Genomic DNA, 19,573 nt, shown 5'->3' on the forward strand with positions numbered 1-19,573 from the left:
ATAGGTGGATTGGACACACTAAATTGGCCACAGGTGGGAGTGTACACGATATGGAAGAACAAACAAGGCAGGACTAGCCACCTGGTGGTGTGAACATTGACTCTGTATTGTATCTGTTGATGTGACATCCCAACCCCATGTGAGTAAATAGGAAAAAGGGGATGTGCATGGATATATCTCCACATATTCATATATATATATATATATATATATATATATATATATATATATATATATATATATATATATATATATATATATATATATATATATATATTTATATATATATGCACACACACACACACACACACACACACACACACACACACACACACACAGAATACACAAACATATGTTCAGCAGAGAATCTAATGCTTAGCCAGATAATAAAGCACTTCAGTGTCAAAGAATATGCCTTTCTTTTAGACTGCAAATTAGCTACTTCTAGAGAATCTACAATATTCTTGGACAAATCCTGAAAAGAGATGTCTATTTTAGAGATAGTTGCCAAGTATGAAGGTGTGGGGATTTCAGATAGCGGTGAGCTGTCCATTCCCCTGCTCTGGATGTTCAGATATTGGAGGCTCAGTAACATGATTAGCTGTGTCACTGGTATGTCAAAAAGCAGAAACCACTGCTGTTGGGAACAAAAATAACTGATTTCATTTTGTCTCCGAAGTATTTTGAGATTAACTTGTTGGACCACCAAAATATGCGTATAATGAGACTGCACCAATGTTTGTGTGTCAGACATTCAGCATAATGTGTCATAACCGATGACATTTAACACTTGATGAGACAGCAAATATGACTAACTGTGGAAAGTCTGAAAACCTGAGAGTCCTGAAAGTGATTTGCAGATGAGTCTTCTATGACTTATGAGCCACTGGAACTCAGATGTTGAGAATATCTGCCAAACAGTTTGGGTTTCCAGAATGTACAACACCAAAATGGAAGAAACAGTAGAGGTTGCCATTTTCTAGACTTTTATGGTCTTCCTGCCAATGCTGTAAGATTAAGTTATCCTACATCCTGTATTTTAATGTACTTCTCCAAGGAAGAACTGTCTAGCATAGCCTTGACTAGGCCTGGTGGCAAGCAATATCTAGTCAGAAAAACAGCCAAGTACTAGACACTATAAACTTGGATGAAAAATGTATTCACAGAGATTGCTGTGGATCAGGGGTTACAAATGCTTAGAAGTGCATTGACCTCACAGATTACTATATTAAGTTTGGAAGCACAGGTCATCAACTGGGGGGTTTACCTGCTACGGAAAAAATATACTTCAGAAAATTGTGATCAACAGTTTTCTTGTAATAAACACATTTTTTAGCCACTGTTTTTTGATGGTCTGCAGCAGAAAAAGGGCAAGCAATGTGGTAGAGTCCTCAAACTTGAAAAGACTTCTATGACTTCTGCAATGCTGATAAGCAGCTCCCCAGGGTTGAAATCCATAATCCTAATTTCCTTATCTGACAAACAAGACCCCACACCCCTGGTGCATCAAGGATGCATTAGTTTCAATAAGAGGCTTTAGGAACAAAGTCTCAAACTGCCATCCTTACAAGAAATTCCTATGAATGGGCCACCAGGCCACTGCAGCACTGGAAATTTACTAGTGTGACCTTTACTGCATCATCATTTCGGAACTGCTGAGACTTGCATCGCAGAATTCTAAAATTAAGCTCTGGGATGGCAGGAACAGCCTCTGCTACAAGGCTCAGTAACTACAAGACTTAGCTTGATGGTTGTAAATGGTCGCATAATGTGAGGGGCTATCTGCATTTTACTGAACGCCCTTCCTGAAAATAAAAATGGCTGAATCACACACAGAACAATCACTATAAATTTAAACTAATGGAATGATTACATTAATTTATTTGATTTCGATTTGTTTGTTTACTGAGGTAGAGCACTGATCAAACATGACCAACTGCAGGCACAGCCCTTGTTAGGAGTGATAATGGACTGAATTTCTACCAGTTTATTTTCAAATTGAAAGTTAAAATGTGTAAAGCAACAGACAGAGGGCAGTGAATCAGCTGTCTTAAGTCTGTGACAAGGTTCTAGTTTTTCAAGGACAAAAGGACTATGCTGCGTTAACTACAAGTGTTGGCTTAGATAAGATGCCTTTCACAAATGATACTGAGTAGAGAAAAGTCCAAGATCAGGTAGAAGAGTAGGAAATACAGAAAAGTCCAGTTTATGATGCAGACATGCTTGAAATCACACAAGGATCTTGACAGCGGGGTGCTCATGTTCATACCTCTCAACTGTACAGGTTTTCCCAGAATGTCCAGATTTTTGCCTCATATTTTTGGTGCGTTCCTCATAAAAACTTGTTTTTTTTTTTGACAGATCACTGGGATGATTTAAGGGCTAAACTCAATAAATAACGACACTCATTTGAGTTTCAGACTTCATATCCTTCTGAAACAAATCCTGTTATTCTAGCAACTTTCTAGGATTATAGGTTCATAGGTTGGTACTAAGCTATCGGCCCTAGGGCCTATACAAGCCTAGCCCTAACAATTCCCTGGATATTTCTTCCCACAATATTTATTTCCCTGGACCCCTGTCTACCAGGGCGACTGACGTGATCCCCGGGGTGAATTTCCTATCTCCCATCCAATTGTCAAGGTTCCTTTTGAAGAGGGCCAAGGAGGCGCTCTGCTTGACATGTATGGGCAGTCTATTCCAGAGTATGGGAAATCGCTGGGTCAGGAACCTATCCCTTCATCATGTTTTGTTCATTGTGATGACAAGGTTTAGATCCCTGGAGCGTGTGGCTCTGAGGGATTGGGATTTCTTTAAGTGGAGCATGTCCAACAGCTCAGGGTTTGACATGGCCTTGTATGTTAAGCACAGATCGTCTCTGAGTAGATGATATGCTATAAAGTATAGCTAGAGTTTTTTTAGATGGTCAGCATAGGGCATCTGCTTTAGGCCTGTGATTCTTTTAGTGAGGTATTTCTGCGGCCTTTCCAGCTGTTGCAGATGTCTTGTGAGGTACATACCAAATGGGGCATTGTACTCTATAATGGGTCTAATGAGGGATGAGTACAGTGGGACAACGACCTCCTTTTTTCTGGATGAAAAGCCCTTAGTGATGAGGTGTGCCACATAGAAGGATTTCCTGACAGTTGTGGCAATGTGGTTATCGAAGGTGAGACCACTGTCCACCTGTGTCCCTAAGTCTCCCATCACACTTTCAGTGTTTAGTGTACTGCCATCTATGTGGTAATTCATGGGTACATGTTTTTTTCCCAAAAGGGATAACTATACATTTCTTGGCATTAAGCTTGAGCCCATGGCTCTGGCACCAAGCATCTGTTTCTGTAAGGCCCTTTTGTAGAATATCCACATAATTTGGGGAATCAATAATGGCTCCCAGTTTGCAGTCATCTGCAAACTTTGTTAGCCAGAGTCCCTTAGTGTTGGCCTGTACTTCAGAGAAGTAGATGCTAAACAAGAGTGGTCACAGGACTGAACCCGGAGGTACTCCACTTGTCACTTGTCTGGAGCTGGATTTGGAGTCGGCTACTTTTACTGTCTGGGTTCTGTCAGTAAGCAATATTTAAAATGTGTCCCTATTTTTAGGCATTTCCCCCCCCATTTTGTCAGGCTTTGTCCAGATTTCTTGCAGTATGAGGTTGAGAGGTATGCTCATGTTACAGGTACACAGAACACATCAAGTCTCCCTTTAAGATAAATTAGAACAGTTTTCAGACCATGCACAGAACCAGGTGATGTATGTAGTCAATCTGCTGAAATTCTTAGAGAAATAAGAGGACAACTGTCTCTGTAACACTTGAAAGATATGATCAATAACTGCCTGATATGGCCAGTGAAGAGTCCAGCTGAAAACTACTGGTAATAAATAGTCTCTGAATGAACTCAAAAGACTTGATGATGCAGGCACTGCTCAAGCCTCTCTGGCCCACTATGAGGTTCAGTCCATTTTTTGAACTGCAGTGATATCCCCTTGCCTTTCCATTCAAGTTTTACTGTGAGTGGGACTGATAGCAGCAAACATGTCAGAAGCACTCCAGGAAATGGAAGAGGATTTGATTTCCCTCTGACATACGAAATGTTTATCTTATGCACAATTGCTTTTTTGCTGTTGTTACTAAAAAGGCTGTAGAGAGTGCTGATAGAAACTGCGGCAGTAAGCCTGCTCATTTCATTGACAGTCACACAAAGGCAAACGTGCATATTCTCTGCTGTAGATAAGCCTTGCCCATCTTAAATGTTTCAGTTTATCTACAACATTCAAACTTAAGTCCTCTGCAGTGGTTTAGAGACTCAATACATGCAGAAAGAGTGCAATGTCACTGTGAGCTGCCCTACACATTACATCCACTGTGTCAAAAAGGCAGATGATTTTCCAAATTGAGAACCTATCAGCAGAATACACTATTTCCACTCCTGAAACTCCTCAGTCTTAATAAGCTTGCTGGCATCTTGCCAAGCACAGAAGGCTGGTATTCAGTGAAGTAAGTTCATAATTTATAAAACACATGAGCAATGATGCTAAAATGTAGATGTGTTCACAGTTTGTAGTCCAGTATATACTACAATCCCTTGTAGAAAAAGATATCTTACCATTTCGGCTGAAACAACCACAGAATATGACTTTGGTCTCTGTGACACAAGGCATGATGACAAAAATGCGAGTCAACCAACACGGTATTCAGCAAAAAACAAAAGGATAGTAAAAAAGCCTTTTATTTAAACCAGTGGTTAGTACTTTTGCAGGGTTGCCGCTTCGTCAGACCATTCCAAACAAAAAATATACGGTGACCAAGTCGATCATCCCACTTGTTCCAAGTGAATTACAGAAAGAGTAGTGGCAACTGAAACACTTCCAAAGTGAGTGACAGAGATAGCCTGTAGGCACTGCAAAGGAATGCATCTCAGATGTTAGGGCAGTCACAGAGAATGATATCAAACTAGAAACTGAATGCACAGATGATGCTAAAGTCAATTGTGGCTCAAAACCAACTTAAAAAAAACAGAAGGTTTCACATACGTGTGCACCCCTGGTACGGCTGTGTTAAATGCCCAAGAAGTAAAGTCTGAAAGCTTATAAAGTCAACTTCCTGAGGTTCATCCATCTAACAATTCTAGACAGTGATTTTTCTGGCTGTATTATGAAGCCCTGGAGATGTCCTTGGGATTCTTGTTTCTTTACCTTTTCTTATTCCCTGACATTGTTTCTCATTACTTCCTGCTTTTCTAGTGGCAAGGACTATGGTCCCTTTCAGCTTTTTCCTTTTTTCTTCTTGGTGAGGAGTTTAAAGGAAGAGGTAAATAGGGACAGTGAATGTATACCTCTAATGAAGGATGTAAAGGCCTTGTGGCAAAATAAATCACAGGAAATATTCAAACAGATCAGGCACACGCTGTGGCGGTTATCCAATAGAATGTTTCCCACCAAAGCACTTGCTTTATTCCGCTTACTTACAGAAGAAAATATTCTGACAAAATGACCTACGGAGAGACTTGAAGAAGGAACTACAGAAGGTTGTCTCATCCCAACATAATGAAATGGCGGGATGCAGTAAACAGAATACAAAAGACCACTTTTCTTATAATTACGGATGTGAAGGATGTTATCAAATGGAGCCGGATGTGAAGGATGTTATCAAATGGTGGCAAGCACCAGATGAAATATTTAGCTGTGACTCAAAGGTACGCTCCAAGATGCTTGTCATTACCACGCAGCTTTTCTGCAACAGTCTTCAAAGTTAACTCATCCTCAGTACGACATGTTATAATTAAAATGCAACATATCCATAATACAAACATTTCTTATTTTCGGAAATAACACTCTACTTGGTATCTTCTTCAGTGACTGTGCCAGGTAAGGGTATAATAAACATGCTGTACTTCTTTGAGGGATATTTTACTAAACATGCAACAGAGACTGTCTGAAAGAAGGCAACATATTATGTTTATATACAGGTGTGCTTGAAAGGGCAGGTGTTTTCTGTGCAAATGGGATGTACTGCGTGCACGTTCACACACACATAAATATGTATATATGTATGCATCTTGGTACATGTGTGTATGCACACATGGATAAATGTAAATAAATGCATAAACACATATATGTAATCTTTATGTATAAGCATATACATGTAATCTTTCTTTAAAAGGTAAATGCTCTGCATATCCTTACATATACAGTCTGAATTAAATCAATATTATTTGTAGCTAAAATGTTGGACTTCCCAATTAAAGCTGGATACATCCAGGTGGAAGCTGATACACCCATAAACACAAACCAGCTTTACAACTACCTTAACCTAACAACCCATACCATATAGTTATTATGACAACACCATCTGAACCCATAAATGAAATATATGCTGATTCGGTATACTCCATAACACAAATACAGTCTTAGCGCAAGAACTTCCCGATAAACAGATAATGTTTATATAAAACAAAGGGCATCATTTCATGGCAGTGCATGAAACAATGAATACTGCACAAGGATATCAATTTAGCTGCCCTAGTTTAGTTCAAGTCATAAAACTACTCTCCATGTGAAAAACACCTGAATATCAGTGACTATGTAAAATGGGAAATTCATGTTAGAACTCCTTTCTAGAGGTGATTACTTCTCTAAACTGCACCAATGTACAATGCCCAGACATTATTTCATATAACATTAGAAATACTCCTGTTCTGCTATAACAAATCCATGAAAGACTGGAGGGAATCTGCTACGTTATCCTGTAAAACATTCCATAGGTGTACCTCTATTAAAATATCATCACACACTCTGTATACTAACTGTTACATATACATGTGTCTATCTAAAGGAACGATATTGGTCATACATAAAACAATTATCTGATATAAATTTCATAAAATACGATTAACAGACAAAATTGTAGAAGTGGTCTAGAGTTCTGACGCAATCCAGAAAATTAATTCTGCATAAAAATTTGGCACACTAGTAAAAAAATAGCACATAAAAACTTATTTTCCATAATGAAATTCTGACTTTTAAGATAAAAACAATGTGCTAAAAATGTAAAAAAAAAAAAATATATAGAACTATAATTATTTCTCATCCACATTTGGTGCAAGCACTGGCATGTCTGTTTGCTCCTTCAGACTTAACACTCAATATTATGTCTCTCGTTTTATTAAATTATGTTTAAAAATCTTAAATGCCTTACAAGATTTTCATCTTAAAGCAACAATTGTTTGTAATATATAACCAAACTCTGTGTGACAGTAATGAGGGGAAGAAACATACTCAGCTTTGCTATTCACAGAATAGGCCCATGCTGAATTCATTTTGGAAATGCCCATGGTGTAATACTCAGAATTTTCAGCAACTGAACGGTTACCACTTTTTCATTTCTTACATGGGTATTGATGTACACTGTCAGAGTGTCAGATGAATGGCCCATATAACATGGAAGGGCTCTTATCAATTTCAGCCAATGGATTGTATAAATACCACTGTTATAATGGGTTGACATGGTGAAGATCTGAGGCAGGGATCTAGAAATTCATTCTGTAATGGGGCACATTCATTCATTCTCTTATAACCCACTTAACAGAATTCAGGGCTACAGGAAAGGCAACACATATCCCAGTACTCAGTGGAAGGCAGGCAGTGTAACTAATCCCAAATGGTGCCAGCCCATCACAGGACACTAATGAGTGTGCTCACACACAGACACAAGTTATGGCATGCTCACCTCTTAGCAATCTGGAGGAGACAATTAGATTACAATATATTTTTGGGATGTGGAGGAAAAAACACAAAGCACCAAGCAAAAACCCACATGGACATAAGAAAGATGTGCAGATTCTGCACAAACAGTAGCCCAGCAGGTAACCAAACTGGGCAGCCATTTACTCTGAGGCAGCAATGATAAGTGCTGCACTGCTGTGTCACACTTAGTGGACTATATTAACAATAAAATACGTAAGAAAATCTCGCAAGGAACAAAAGCTTTAGATAGCATTTTGATTCCTAGGAATGTAGTAGAAACCTGCTTGGTGTATATATAGCATTGTTGCCAAATGAATCTATCTTGCTTCCAGTCTTAAGCATGTAGTACAATATCAAAACAAATGATCAGGGACACTAATTTTCCATCTTTTTTTGTAAAAAAAATATCAGTAAATCCAGAATTTTTAACTGAGTATTGGAAATAAACATGGAGTTTGGCATTTTAGGCCAGTGCAGTAATTTACCACAGCCTCAATATTTACTACTTAAATATCAACTTGCTAAACGTGTGTGTGTGTGTGTGTGTGTGTGTGTGTGTGTGTGTGTGTGTGTGTGTGTGTATATATAAGAAAAATTGTGATAATGACCAAAATTATACTTAAAAAATCAAGGTTATAATTCCCAAAATTTCTTCTCATGAAGAGAGAATGTCATTTTTTAAACCATAAATCAGTGTCCCTGTAATCAAACAACAAAACATTTAACGGTAACACACTAAAAACAGATGCAATCTTTCTGAACAAGTTTTTACAATCATATACCATGAATTGTCTGTCATCAACTTAATGGAATAAAATACTAAAATTAGAAGTCCAAGGGATAACCCTGGGGCTTAATAATTCAGAAAGCACTTCATTTCAGACTGTGTATAATATGTGTCAATGATTTTTCTGGCTTAGCATCTTTATGCCCTGGAAGGCTGGGGCACGCTTTGCCCAAGGGTCCAACATTATTTACAGCGTGAAGTGCAATCACATTTCTCAGAAACCTTTCTTCAATGAAGGTGAAACTGAAATATAGTGATGTAACTGGAGAAGAACACAAGTTTGTCAAAGGCTTTCTCTTCAGTGTCAATATGTAGTTTGGCATTAATTGTACCAGGTATGTCTTAAGGCACTTGATGTCAACTTTCTTCTCAAATGAATAACTGTTATATACCCATAAATACTCTTCATCTGTATTACGTTGTTTCTTTTTATGTTACAGCATATTTACATCTAGAAGAAAATTGTCAGCTTCCGGTGTTATACAGGTGCTTTGGGTTGCCTTGTAAGTTTAAGTGCCTGCAATAAAAAAACAAAAAACTTAAAGATTAACTGTTTAATGTAAATTATAAAATTGTATAGCATTTAAGGTAAGCAGAGACAGTATGTCACATTAAAATCATTCTATGCCAACTCCACCAACCATGGAAGCAAGAAGCTTATTATGAAACCCCTCCCTCTCCTCCAGTGTTTCACCAATGGAAACTACCAAAAAAGCAAACTCGCCTCTCTGCAATGAATTCTGCCCTGAATGCAGTCTTGTGCAAAGGTATAGGAGTTAAAAGTGTACTATATGTACTTCAGCTTACTTTTAACTTTGTTAACCTACTGCCCTTCTTCCAGTCTTATATTCTTAACTACTACCAAACGACCTTTTCTTTACTGCTTACTATAGGAGATGTGACACAGTCTTCATGAAATAACTGCTGAAAAAACTCATAGAAATTTACTACATACATTTTATAAATTCAGCGTAAAAATAATGGGTTTATATATTCACTTTTTAAATACCTTTACTAAATTATCACTTAAAACATGGTGTACATTAATAGAAGACAAAATATATTAACATTTTTCATTTTAATGCAATACACATTCCCAGTGACATCTAAAAATATATATTTTTTGGAAAATTGGGGGGTTCTTCTAAAGCAAAGTTCACAATAGTTTCTGAAATGAAATAAAATATCCAGTGAACCTGGAAGACAATTATTTTCATAAGTGAAATCAGGTGTGTTACTTGACAAAAACATAGAAATTCAGATTAACAGACTAATACTATACTAAATGAAGCATTATCGTGAATCCAATGCAAATTATTACACTATCATTAACAAATAATGTTAGGAAATGTAGAACAGCACTCAGGGATTGTAGGTGAATCATGTGACAAGACTGGACCAGTCATGGCACAAGTCATGTCTTCTTGAGGACAAACTTATTCTGCACAAGCCTTTTGCATGATACCCAAGGGAAATATCTTGGAAGAAGGCTGCACGTGTATCTAATGACAGTTCTGCTGCAACAAACTATCTGGCGGTACTGTTTCAGTTGGCTGAAGGGTTGTGCAGCCCAGACTATTTGACTACTCACAGAGTTTTCCTTGGAACAGAATGAGACAGCTGCACTCTCTCTTACAAGCAGTTTTCTTCTCAGGACTCAACCACTGGCTGTTCTAGATGGGCTAAGTCTGATTAAGTAAATTATAAGCAGCTTATGATGGGGTTTCAGCTATGCTTCTGACACTTTATGCCCCAGACTTAGAAGGCTGCTAAGATCATGCCATCACTTGCTAGGACTTTCAGCTCATTTGCACCTAACCAAGGTCTGGAATATTTCATTTATATTAAAATAAAACTTGATTATATCACCCTCAAAAATCCATCATTGGGTTCTACCCTTTTACAGTTATTGTCCTGTTTCAAAATCTTCCATTCGTTGGAAAGTTGACAAAGTTAAATGGCACCTCTAAGGTCTCTTAGATCTCTGCTGGCTGCCAAATTCTTGCACTTACGTTCCATTCGCTACATATCTTCGGGCCTATTTATTTGAAAGAGTTGCTGTGTCATCAGGTGAGGGGCTTCCACTTGTTCCAAGGCCTTAACTCGACACATCTGGTAGGGTTTCCTTTAACAACCTTGCTTTGGTCCCTTGGACTCCACTACCTCCCCTGACTCAGGTACGCATATATGCAAGTCAGAGCCCTCCTTTTGGTGGTCCCTGTGTCAACATCAATTCAGAATGGCCTGCCGCTGCCATGGAAGAGACAACTCTTCAACTTTAAGAATTTTAAGCTTTAATTGAAAGTTCAAACTAATGGTCTTAAATATTTCTGGCTGTGTCAAATGAAGAATACTAGTGAATTACTCCAGTCCTCATATGACTTGTCTAAGCTAAGGCATATAAATATTTTTTTAATTATAAAAATTCAGTTAAAGAAATAAATGTGACCCATATACAGGGTCACAGGAAATATACATTAAAAAAATCTGTAAATGATCAGAATGAAAACATTTATTTGATAGACAGCAAAGATGACAGCTGGAGTTTCCCAATACAAAGCAGGTCTGAAAAACTGCATGAAAATAACTAATTTTTTGAAGGTTGTCTTTAGTTCTTTGCAACTTGCTGCCTTATGCTCTGCCTGGTAAGTGCTGGATGAACGTTAGGTGGCAGACACAGACTTGTGTTCTTTTTTCAAACTACTATCACTTCACTGAAAAAGGACATTTCTGCAGACAATTTGTTATGTCATTTATCAGACCCTTTTACTTATCCCTTTAAAATTTATTTTTCTGTGTTTTACCCCTTTACCAATAGAATTCTCTTTTTTTTATTTTACTACATAGTAAAACTATTATTGATGTTAAATTACTATGGTAAGATATCTGATTATCCAACTCAGAACTAAGTTACTAAGTCCATTTTTTTGCTTGCTCTGTGCTGTGCTTGCAGATCATCAAGCCTACCCTTCCATCAACAACCATTCCCATTTGTTTCCCTTTGGGGAGTGAAAGTTGATGGCACAGTGTGGAAAGTATCACTCAGGCAGCCATCAGGTATTTTTTATGGCCCTAACATCTTTCCAGATACCCGATGTGAGCACTTTTGGGCACAATGGTCCCATCATCTCTCTTTTTGTGTGTGTAAATGTGAGTTCCTACACACAAGTAACAAAACAACATATGCGACCTCATGAACAAGGCTTGGCAGAGTGATCTGCATGCTCCAACCCATGTGCAGCATGTTGTATACTTCCCTGGCCAGTAGGTGCTAGCATTGCAGTGGAATGGACCACCTACCTCCCCCCAGGATGGGTGGGATGGCTTTGGCTGCTCTCCACCCTCGCTTCCATTCCCTGTTTCTCCAGAGCCTAAGCCCAAGTCTCAGCTGTGCCCTTATAGTCAATCTGACACACATATTTCTATATTTTGGGGAATGACACAGTTACCTATCTTGGAATACGTTGGCTTCATCTGTTGCAGAACTATTAGTTATACAAGATGAGCTAAAAAGAAATGTAAGGTGCTCCTAGTTACATGGAAAGCTCTCTTCCAGGATTTACCCATGAAAGTTCTGGGTATTCAGACATTTTATAATATCACTGGGTTTATAGAGTTTTCAGGATAACGAAATAAACCACATAAATGAGTTTTTTAAGACAGTAAAGAGCTCCATTATTGTATTTTCTCTGAGAAGCAAAAGCCACATGATGAATGGGACAAAATGGCACTACCTGCAGAAAAAAGAGAAGGCTGGGTGTTACCCAGCCCTGACTACCTCTATTTTAGGTATACCCAAATAAGATTCCTATATCACTGTCAGATGTCAAGGGGTTGGTTATGGTCAAGAAATTATTTGGGTCTTTTCTGGACTGGAATGGATTACTATACCAAACTGGCTCCTATCCTGGATGCTATAAGGGCAAATAACATGTAGAAAGTGGTTTATCAGACTACCTCTCTCTCGTTAAAAGTAGAAAGGGTACCTAGAATTGTAACTGAGAGCAGAGTTTGATTGAAATGGACTCCTCTTCTCTTTTTTTATCCTCCAAAACCTACAGGACATCCCAGCAATTCCCTTCTGCTACCACACATTTATTCTCCATGACTGGGTTTGGGTATAAGTCAAAGAGAAGCTGTTGTCCAGGCAGTGGAAAGTTTTTTTGTCTTGACTCCATTTTTGCTGTATATTCCCATAATTGCTCAAGGGGTGATCAAACAGTGAACCTCTGTAACACATTCACTCACTTTCACAAGTGATGGAACTCTTCATAAGGCAGCAGCAACCCTATAAGCAAATGCCTCTGGTTTCTAGCAGGGCCAGGACTGGAATTTGTACCCTGGAGATCCATCCTCAGAGAGACAGAGGCAAGTAGATGTTGCCTTTTCACGCCTTTCGCCATGGCAGCTCATCTAGCATCTATAGCACTATTCAAACTCAGGATGGGACAGCCAGGGCTTTATCCCACTACTTCATGGAGCGGTTTTCTCTTAAATACTGGGGCCAAAGAACTGAAGGTAACGCACATGTTCCCCGGAAGGAATTTAAACATTCTTTTAATATGAGTAGAGAGAATTATCTTCACTACTATCAGCAGGACACTGGGTTGAGAAAATTAAAATGGCTAGCTACACCAGAAAATCAGAGACACTGATATATGTGTTTTCAATGAAGTAAAGGAATACAAATGTGGTTGTGTATCACCTGGTAATTAAACTTCATAAAGGAGTACTGCAGAGTGAACAGGTAAGTGAGAAAAGTGCTGAGGTCTGGACAGAATCTCCTAACTGATGAAAATATTGGTGTAAACTTAATCTTCTACCACAATATGCAACTAATATGAGACACTATGGGATATTTTGAATGAAAGTACCAGCTCAGTTATTTTTATGCTCCAGACAGAAACTGAACCACGGTTCTTCAAGGACCATATTATTCCTACAAGAATTAAAAAACCCAATAACAAAGAAAGCATCTTAGAATGGATATTAACATCTAACCCCAACAAAGATCTATGCTATGACACACTACTTGATTCCTTTAATGATTACCACTCACATTCAAAACATGGGGTAACTTAAACATAGAAAGCACAGTATACCATAGAAGTCTCCCCAAATACATTATCATTCCTTTGGCAATGTAACTAGTCCCATCTAAAATACACCACATTAAATTAATCTTTTTTACAAGAATTTACACAGGAAAAGTAGCCATTAATACATGGAGTTCAACAGCATACACCTTTCTTATGTTAAAACATGGTGAAAGGACAGATGGTCAGCACTTATAATCTCACTGCAGATAATCATTTGCTTCCTGAAAACCCTAAGAATCAACTGACAATTGTTAGAAAGTCGCAATTGATGGTAGGGATTCTTTAAAATAACCACTACCAGATTAGTGAAGGAAACTGAACAATCACCTAATGACAGTGTTGACAGAAGTAAGAACTTTGTGTTGACCTCTAGTTTGAGTACATCAGCTCTCAGAGATGCAAATACACTTAACCGGAGAATTCTTATAGCTTCTGCAAATATCAAAAGGAAAGTGAGTAAAACCCTACTTTTTATAAATAAGAAAAGTTTAATATTAAAGACTTACCGAGAGTTTTGATGAAGGGCCAAGACTGGAATCTAGAATTTTGATAGTTAAAGGTACTTTTTCCTTGTAATACTTGTAAGCAGTGTATATTTGTAGCTAATGCTCCTTCAGTTTTGTATAAACATTCAGGGAGCATCAAACTCCATATTATTTAAATGCAGCTCTTCTGGTATTATGTACTGAATTGCCTCAGAAGCAAAACATTTTGCAATGAAAGGGCCAAGTGTAGTTTAAAGAAAATAGTACAGGAACACAACTATGCAATTTCAGTCAAATATGACAAAACTGCACTTTACAGGCATTCTTTAGTATGTGCTAATTTTAAAAGATTTCTGTTTTATAACATGGACAGTATGAGAATGTATAAAAGAGAGGAAGACCTCATTAATTAATTGCAATACAAGGAATATGACTGGTAGACTGGAATGAATCTATTTTCCAGGTGTAAATGACTATGTTAATTTTATTTTTTTTTTTTATTTTACATTTGTTTACCGGGAGAGTCTGACTGGGAGAACCCAATTTCAGCAGAGGCCTGGGGAGAAAAGTTCCACATTACAACAGAACACAGTAACATAGTAATAACATTCATAGAACTAATACTTTTTATTTAATGATAAAGAAATTTACAGTGTTTACAGTTAATTTCCATGCTGTTATTAAACAGTAACACATTAATCATAATGGATGACATTTTAGTGTAAGTAGTGTATGAAGCCGCGGTGGTGCAGCGGTAGCATTGCCGCCTCACAGGAAGAGTTTCTCCCGTTCGATTCTCGGCTGGAGCGCCTTCTGTGTGGAGTCTGCATATCCTCCACGTGGTCAAGTGGCGTTCGAAAGACATACGTGAATGGGCATGCCTTCATTGAAGGTTGGGCGTCGGGCTGGCACCTCGGCACTGTAAAAATCTACTGCCAATCATTAGCGGACCGGAGTTCCGCTGTGGCGACCCCTAACTGGGAAAAGCTGAAAGAAGAACAAGTTTAATGAGCTATGTTATGTACAGGTACATGTTTTGCAGTAATTATATTTTTAATGTTTGCATTTTCAGTCACATCATTTGCATGCTATGACCTATAATCACATTGTTTTGATCACTTTTATTTAAATATTTAATATATGTACATCTGTTAAATCAGTGTGACAAAATCTCAATGAGTTTTATGAAATGATCCATGGTTACTGACATTGAGCTTGCTTGCCTTATTTGTATTACAAAAAAAAATACTTCTTGATTAAGATGATTCAAACAGAACAATCTGCAAATGGAGTCGGAAGGAGTGGAAGAACGAAACAATGTATATGCACATGGGTACCTTAACACAATTATATTTAACTTAATCCAGAGATGATACAGGGTCTGATTATTTTGTACTATAATAGCAAGGAACAGGCAAACTAAAGAAACTTAATTGTTTTACATATCGTCAGCTTCAAAATTTCTTTTGACTGTATAATCAGTTTATTTGTACATCAGCAAAATCACATCCTCCATTAAGCTCTTGCCTTGTGTTACTTGTATGCCTTCATCCATTTTGTTTTTACCAGTATTTTGATAATATATATGTCATAATACTGCACTTCCCTTTCCTTCAAATGGCACCCAGAAATGATTTCTAGGCTACTGAGCCTTAATGTGATTGTCAACTTTCCAGTACAATATACAAGCTTGTGTCTTCGTAATGCTACTGCAATGGCAATATTTTTTTCTTTCCTAATCTATCACACACAAAAAACAATTAGGTCTTTAGAAGACAGAACACTTTTTAAGCTGTTCCCTGGTAAGGTAACCAATCACTGCAAATTTTACTTTATACCTTTGCTATGGATCTTTGATCTCGCACCATCTAGTTAGTTTAAATGCACTTTAAACTGCTTTAACTTCCATTCTGTTACAGCTCCTTTCATGGCATAAGTAAAGATAAAAAGCAAAGGCAGTTTTCTATATAAAAAAGCTGCTGCAAACATAAAGGTTTACAAACTGACAATAAAAATGCTGTACTTTTAACAACCTAAAAAAAAAGCTTCTGCCACAGATATACAAATATTTCAAACAGAATAATGGCCATACAGCTAAGCATCTTCGTTAAAAATGTTGAGGCTAACTCAAAAGAGAATTGCATAATAAAGCATTCAATATTGGTTCAAGTGTCTGAATGATCTAGTAATATCTTGTAATGTTGAAAGAAGAACTTACCTTTTGTCTAGAAACCATCCATGATTTCATAGTAGGTACTAATAAACTGCCCAGGAGAATCTGAGCAGGATGATAAATCAGCAAAGGAACAGAGATCAAGGACAGATGTTCATAGCCTGCAAATACTATCTTCAACATTGGGATTCCTGTAGTAAGAAACACAACCAAGCATTAGAGACATCATACCTGACTTAATACAATCAAGAACAAGTAAAAAAGAAAAAAAAAATACCTGTAAAGTTCTAGGTAAGTAAAATCATCTTTATTTATAATGCATCTGTAATGCAAGGTTATGGGTCCAGCACACAGCTAACATGCCAAAGCTGCAGCAATATATACAGTACTATGATATATAGATGGACTCAAAAAAGTTGCTTAAATGAGTCACTTTTAAGAATTTAAAGGCATCAGCTAAAGCAAATTATTTGCAATAGATTTGCACATTGTGTTCCATCACTCACTGTCCTTAGTCAAGTATTTTGCACATTGCTTGGTTAAAGGCTCTGTAATAAAGCTGATGCCTCAGTGCATACATCCTTTGGGGATTACTAATTGTGAAGGTTGTGCTGCTGGCTGAGTAGGGTAATCTACAAGCTATTACAGGTCTGGAAAGCACAGGTCTTAAAATCAATAAACCCCCTCTAAGAAGGGATTCTCTGTTTTTCTGACATCCAGTACAACTTGCATAAGCCAGACGTGATGCAATTAAGTTGCAAGTTTGCTGAAGAAATACAAACACTATCCATAGATTTTTTTTTTCTTTCTTTCTTTCTTTTGTTGACCGGGTTAGTCCAACTACGCTAGTAGCCCCTTTTTATGGGAGACCCAAAGCGGTATTTTTACTACTGGGGCATTTTGGCCAAGGCACTGGGGAATTTCTCCTACTTGTCTTTGCTGCAAGTGGGGCCAATTTTACAGGAGCATTTCCTGTTTCCATTCCAGCTGCAGAGGTGGCCTGGAGAAACAGGGAGGCAGCTGGAGCGCGAAGGAGATAATGGAGAGGTGAGAGAAATGGATACGAATGTAAATATCGAGACCAGAGAATGTGTGCAGGATTCTGAAGAGATGTTTAAAATAGAGCTGTTTGATGGAGATGAGTCAGCAAATAATGGATGCATAATTACAACGCTCCAGTCACAAGGGTTGCAGGATGATTTACTTAAAGAAATGGTGATGCAGAGTGAGCTAGAAAATGAAGGAGTCATTTACTGGGGGGGGGGGGTTATGAAGAAAATACAAAAGGAAGATGCAGAGACAATCCTGAAGAATAGTAGTGAGATGGAAAATAAAACATACACAAATAAAGTAAAAGAAGGAGAATATGAAAAAAGAAAGACTTTTGCCCAAGGAATCTTTATAAGATAAAAGCATTTAACAAGGAAAACAAAAAAGAAAATTAATGTGCAATTTCAAACAGACGTGAAAAGACAGACTTTAAAAGGGCATTTGAAAGCTTTATGTAGAGAAGTACTGGACACTGAAAAAGTTTATGATAAAAGGGGTTATTGGACTGGTGGATGGGTTTATAATACTGTGTTAAAAAATTAAACATATACCAAAGCATGACAAATGTGGAGGGGAATAGGGATGTTGTAAAATACTCAGGACATCCCAAACATTTTTTTACAGAAAAGAAGGACATTTGATAAGAAACTGTGATTAAAAAAAATTGTTAAACTTGTGGAGAAATGGGACATGATCCAAAAAATGTGAAATTAAATGTTATAAATGTAACAAAATTGGGCATTTATGCATGGATTGCAAAAGTTAAAAGTAAAAAAATAAATAAAAAGGAGGAGAAGAAAATGAACAAAAAGAAATTTTAGAAGTAATAAAAATAGAAGAAAAATTAGATGAGAACAAAAATAATAAAGAAAACACAGAAGGTTCTGAATAACTGATGAAGACATACAATGGGAGATAGTAAAAGAATCAACAATACTTCAATTGCTAAAAGGATAAAAAAAACAGATACATTTTAAAAAGGATAAATACAAAGGAAAAAAGAAAGGAAATGGGTGAAAAAGAATATATACAGCTAATGACTGGGGTTGGTATAATGGCTAAGGTGCTTGACTCACAGACAGAAGGTACATTGTTTGATTCTCACCATTGGGGGGAAAGTGGCTAGGCTTAGAATAGCCTATTAAGAAAACTAGTTCAATAATTAGCTATGAATTTATGAAACCAAGATTCTAAGGAAAAGAGAGAATACAAATTTTAGAGTGCTTTCTCTAAATTTGAATAGTATTAAGAATATACTAAGAAGACTAGTGATTCTGGAGTGCTGTAATACATGTGATGTAAAGCAATTATATTAGAAGACACAAGATTATGAACAAATGAAGAAAGATTACAAGCAGAGAAATTATGGGGAGGAAAGATAATCTAGAATTTGGGAAGGAGAGATGTTCTGGAATAGTTGCATTCTGTAGAATACAGTAAAGATATCAGATGTAAATTTAGCACAAATAGGGAAATTAGCCACTGTAGATTTAAAATGGAAAGAACAAGTATACAGAAGTATAACATTATATGGTTATACTAACTGTAAATATAGGGAAAGCTTATTTTATCAGATTTTAGGCTATGTAGTGATATATATGAATATTATAATAACAGGAGACTAGCTGTGGTTTAAGAGGCAAGTGTAATAAGAAAGGAAATGATATAATAAAAAAAAACAAAAAACTTTGGGATAAAAATTAATGGCCTTACAAAATGGGTATCTATAGAACTGAAATAGATCATTTTATAGTATCAGGTTTATTTACAGGAGGGGACGTAGTTGAAATATGATTTTCTTATCGTCCTGCACTATGGCTTGATAGAAAGAAAAACAAGGAATATATAAAAACAGGCAAATTAATAAAAAGGATAAATGGGAATGAAGAAGAAAATAGATTAGTAATGCAGTTATGGAAAGATCACACTACTACGAGAACATTTTATAAAAACTGGTCTGAATGGTGGATGATATTTAAGGAAATATACAAACTGTTTTTTTTACAGTGACAGTATGATGTCAGAAAAGCAGAAAAAGAAAAATAAGAGAATAAAGCGATGCATTGGAAGACTTAGAACATAATGATAGAAAATAGTTTGACAAAGAAAAGGAATGATATGAAAGAAATCAAGAAAAATACAAGAACAGTTATATAAGCAAAGATATATTTACAAGGAAAAAGAGCAGATTAGTAAAGGAAGATGGTAGTGTAATGACAGAAATAAATGATG

The 19,573-nt window shown here is 36.9% G+C and overlaps 1 protein-coding gene across 1 annotated transcript in view; it reads right to left on the bottom strand.

The window, feature by feature from the left end:
• Nucleotides 1-3,582: 3,582 nt before the first annotated feature.
• SLC10A7 (solute carrier family 10 member 7) overlaps nt 3,583-19,573 on the bottom strand; it is a gene marked incomplete in the record, with an annotated part of 2,703,821 nt that continues 2,687,830 nt past the window's right edge. Inside the window, 2 exon segments of the mRNA XM_044062239.1 lie at nt 3,583-9,051; nt 16,337-16,482. Of these exon segments, the coding sequence (XP_043918174.1) occupies nt 9,013-9,051; nt 16,337-16,482 (185 nt within the window).

Source organism: Protopterus annectens, chromosome 2.part1 (genome assembly GCF_019279795.1).
Source record: "Protopterus annectens isolate FY-2018-M chromosome 2.part1, PAN1.0, whole genome shotgun sequence".
In the NCBI taxonomy this organism is placed as follows: Eukaryota; Metazoa; Chordata; order Ceratodontiformes; family Protopteridae; genus Protopterus; species Protopterus annectens.